Raw genomic sequence first — 4,807 nt, forward strand, 5'->3', positions numbered from 1 at the left:
GGAGCCGAGTGGGAGCCACTGGGTCTATGGGCCGAGGCGGAGTCCGGGCCTCGGAGGCTGGAGGCAGAGGTGAGGGAAACTCCAACCCCGGCGATGCTGGAGGATGGCAGTCCGGTGGGGCTCGCACCGCAATGATGATGGGCTGAGGGCGAGCAGAGGGACTGCCAGACGACAGCGATGGAGGAGGCTGGAGCGGGTGGGAGGGCGGGCATTTTCGAGGAGCGGGCACTGGAGGGCGCTGTCTCTCCTCCTCATTTTGACACCGACTTCCCTCCATATTCAGGCTCTTATGTCTCGCCATAGTCAGCTCACCCTCAGCCATGATGCAGGGGGCGGAGCTCCTCTCCGCGCCCACACCGTCCACGGCTTGCTCCCTCATGGTGGGCACTGTCACCGGCTCTCGCACCTGGTCTGACGTGTTGGGGTCACTATCCAAGGCGATCCTCTTCTCAGCCACGGGGCTTCGCTCCAGCTTGTGGATCACGGCGGGAAATGGCTCTCCGTTATTGGTGGGCTCAGGCATATGCTCCGTACCGTGGGGAGATGGTGGGCTGGGCTCAGGGTCCTGAGTGGGGCTGGTGTTGTTGTCTGCAATGTCCACGGTTAGATGGGACTTGCAGGATACCAGCACCGACTCAATGAAGGCGGTGAGGCTCTCTCGAGGACCATCCCCGGACAACTGCGCTCATGTGGTGGCGTTAAGTCCAACTTGATAGAATGTACAGAGGCAGTTGTCCGGGTAGTGCATGAGGTGAGCCAGTGACAGAAAGTCGTTCGTGTGGTCCTCAAGAGAGCGTTCCCCCTGCTCCAGCAGGAGGATTTGGAAGGCGGGGTAATCCATTACACGAAAAATAAAAATTGACAAAAAACAGAAAAACAAACGAGGGGAAAGACGCCGCTATACTTTACTTGTGGGTCAGTTATTCTGTCATGGTCACGGTGTGTGGAGGCAGGAACAATTGCATCAACATTTTCCTATTACTGTATCACTTACTTCATGGGCTTGAAGAGCGCCTGGCCATAGTTCTGGAATGTCATGATGAGCTTCAGCTGCGTGCCTCCAGATTTCATTGCTACAGAGAGAAAAAGAGTTACGCTGAACTTATCAGGAAAATAACTTGAGCCTTTTTACAATGAACCATTTGAAATAAGACTCATTATGCAAGTAGCAATAACAACGTGAAAATTCAATTTAGAAAATTATTTTTCTTGTCATTGCAGATGGTTCTAGTCTTGCATTTGATTATAAACTGTTAAATAAACAAAAGACAAGAAGTGTATTTTGGACATAAACAATGTCCTTGTAGGGAAGCTGATAAGACCTTTTTAAAAAAAAAAAGTGTGTTGCGATGAATTTGCAGGCAATCACAAACAGATGAAGGAAAACAAGGAGACACTGCCTCGAGTCACTTAAGAGGCTTGCTGTGCCATACCAGTTTTTTAAAGATTGCCATCACCGCAGATTAACATGCAACTTTCTTCTAGAGTTCTTAGAAACAGTATATTAATAAGGAATAAATGTACAGTCAACTGGTCAATATAAATCAAAATAAACCCAGACCCTGACGTGAACCGGAGGGGTCTTGGATCATGCTGAATAGGTTTATTTTGTGATAATGACTGGGTTTCTGTACATCATCTCACTTACTAATAAATAAGTGAATAAAAGGACATTAAATATTGATTTGAGGAATTACTTTATTATCTTAGAAGACAGAGAGCTCAGGGTTGATGTGAGAGAGATTGGTGGCCAGGGACACTGGTCAAATATACAGTTCAGTTCATTATACAAAAACATTCTGACCACAAAATACAGCAATTGTCCAATCAGAATCAAGTATTCAGTAATAAGTTGAGATATTTACCTAACTAAAATAATTATAATTAAATATTTATTTTATGAATTTAATTACTATTAAATAATTCTGGTGTTTACACTTTTATGGCTTCTCTAGTCTATTAGTCTTTTGTGATTTTATATATACGTGTGTGTGTTTTCTCATTATTTCCCAGGTATAGAAATTACGCTTTTGCCATTCAAATTCCCCCCTTTGAGGTTTGGGGGCGCCTTGTGGGCCCTAACCCCCTGGTTGAGAACCACTGTACATCTTTAGTCCAAATGACCAAAAAGCAATTCCACAATTCCAAGTTGTAAAGCTCCACATAGCTATTTAAATAAATTGTAAGGCAAACACACACCTAGGCATAATAACAGAACAGAATAATAGAACAGAACAATGAAGGTAATGAAATAAAATATGCCATTAAAATTCACTTTGATCTGATCATGAAATGAAGATGTGCCTCCTAATACAAAGGGCAGGTTCAGTATGTCACATGAAATGTAGACAGCACTAATTACATAATTATAATTTATTAGGTCAAATGTCACATTTCAGACAAGAGAACTGTCAAAGACAGCAATGAAAGGCTGATTGTCTGTGGAAAGAGTTTTCCTTAAATTCCCGGCGGTATTTGGTGACAATCCTCCAAAAACAGAGCATTGTCTGTTGGTTGGATGCTGGCCTGAGAAAAGAGCTAATTAATGATCACTGATTTCAAACAAGGTTCGATTTCGCTGTGAGAGAGCTTCTGTTCTTTCCTCTAGTCACATATCTGCATTTTCTATGATATGAACATGCACTCTAACTTTTGTCGTTCTGGGAAAAATAACAGTTGACTGCCTGCGGGATCTGGCCTAACATAGATATAACTCTCCCCATAACAATAACTCTGTGTCATTCACCTTTGTCATATCTAAAGCAAGGGTGTCAGAAATGACCACAATACAAGCCATTTAAACCAGAATGCACAACTAGTGTCAACACTGTGTCCAACTCCGTCACAACTCTCACTATCAAAATGGCACTGGCTAGAGAGCTCTACAGATGGCAAAGGCAACTCCGAGGATTTGTTCCTTTCAAAGCGCTGACTACAGCAGAGGCTGTAAATAAGCCTGAATAGATTTATGACCACTCCTGTTTGTCTCTGCAAGGTATCAGGGTGGACCATTAGATACAGTTCTGTGGACAGAGATAGGGGATTATGCTGAAGATAGAGATACAGATAGGGCTAGGGCATGAAAGCATTGGCTGACATGTCTATTCATTATTTAGTCAGAGATTTATGCTACAATTTCCTGGGATGGCGATAGAGAGTGAGAGCGTGGGTTTGATGGAAGTTGAAATTAATTTAGAGTAGTCTATATGCTTTAAATGACACCTATGTGATCAGAAGAGAACCGTGAGGAGATGTAATGGGATTTCATCTTTACATTAGCATTAAATAAGACACATTTCCATGTAAGGAAAGTGCTTACTTTTCCACATGTCCTCACAAAACTCTCCAAAAGCATAATTGTTTCTACAGCATTCATTTATTATTCATATTACGAGGCTTACTGTATTACATACATCCAAAAGGCATACTTAAATGTATAAAAGAACAACTTGATAATGAATTATGAGATGGATCACAATACTTTTTAAGTAATGCTACCACTTCTGCTTTTTGTTGAAGATACACATAGAACTGTCTCTGTATAATTTATGGATATAATTTATGTACATTGCCACATTTTGTCTGTTTTTAGAGGATTGAATCCATGAAGCTGAGGTAGCTGCAGGTAAAAACACATTCTGATTCAAATTCACAAAAGTAAATAAAAATGATAAAACCATAAATTTTATAATGACTCAAATGATGTAGAATTCAAATAAAATGTCAGTTTTAATAAAAAATTCTGATACCATATTCAGGGCCGTCCTGTGGTTACACCAGGCCCTTCACTTGGTCCGCAAACGGACCAAGGGGGGCCCTGTTCCTTATCTCGAACTTGTCCCCGCCCCAGCTTGGGACGGCCCTGACCATATTAATGGTAGAAATAATTTTAATTAAAGTCAACTTGTTTCCAAAGAGGCTGCACTGGTTAAGAAAAAAAGTAAATAAAAGAATATTTCATTTTTTATAACAACAAATTAAAACAATAAATAAAGTAAAATAAAATAAAATAAAATAGAATGGTTTGGGATCCCTTCAAGGAGAAACAAGCAGTTCATTTATGTTAATGACCAAGGTTGTGACTAAGACAGATTTGAGGTGTGAATTAAAACTTGTCTTTAAAGAAATAAACACAATACATGTGTAAATTAAACACCTTGAATGTGCAGACTATGAATTCCTTCAAATTTAGGCTGTGTTTTTATTAAATTACAAGAACTATAATTATATTTGAATAAATTACAATAACTTTAATAAATTTATTTCTAAACATTGTTTTGTACATAAAGTGCCACATACAGAGTTTTTTTTTTTTCTATAAATGGGAACATCAGATCTACTGTACTGTACGAGCATGTCAGCACAACTTAAATACACATAGAAAAGCTTAAGCAATAAAATCCAAGTATATTATTTTAGATTTCAGATTGATTTACTTAAATAGAATTCCAGTTAAATTAGAAAGAATAAAAAATACACCTCATTTTGTTTACCTTCATATGCATCTACATCATCTACAGTAAACAAACAGTGTGTTATGATAGCTAGAAATACGCTGTTTTTAATGATAGCAGAAGAGGTCAACCATGTCCTCATGAAGAGATTGTACTCCGGTGCCAGCAGATATGTGGTAACACACAAGACTAAAATAAGCCAGAGCAGTAACATTATGAAAGATCTGCCTGTCCCTGCACTCTCACATTGCCCCCCACTCTGTTTCTCTTCTGTCTTCACCTTTTTTATTTATAGCAACATTTTGCAACTACACCTCTTCGGTCTCTATGTTTGTTTAAGCGAGCGTCGAGAA

At 39.9% G+C, this 4,807-nt stretch overlaps 1 protein-coding gene across 1 annotated transcript in view; it reads right to left on the reverse strand.

Annotated features, from left to right (window-relative positions):
• LOC107584184 (extracellular serine/threonine protein kinase FAM20C-like) overlaps positions 1-2,705 on the reverse strand; it is a 45,339-nt gene extending 42,634 nt beyond the window's left edge. The window contains exons 1-2 of the mRNA XM_016270689.1: positions 2,651-2,705; positions 995-1,124 (exon numbers count right to left, since the gene is read on the reverse strand). Of these exons, the coding sequence (XP_016126175.1) occupies positions 995-1,124; positions 2,651-2,705 (185 nt within the window). The remainder of the gene's footprint in view (positions 1-994; positions 1,125-2,650) is intronic.
• Between the last annotated feature and the right edge of the window lie 2,102 nt (positions 2,706-4,807).

Source organism: Sinocyclocheilus grahami, unplaced genomic scaffold (genome assembly GCF_001515645.1).
Source record: "Sinocyclocheilus grahami isolate Dianchi unplaced genomic scaffold, SAMN03320097.WGS_v1.1 scaffold57.1, whole genome shotgun sequence".
Classification (NCBI taxonomy): Eukaryota; Metazoa; Chordata; class Actinopteri; order Cypriniformes; family Cyprinidae; genus Sinocyclocheilus; species Sinocyclocheilus grahami.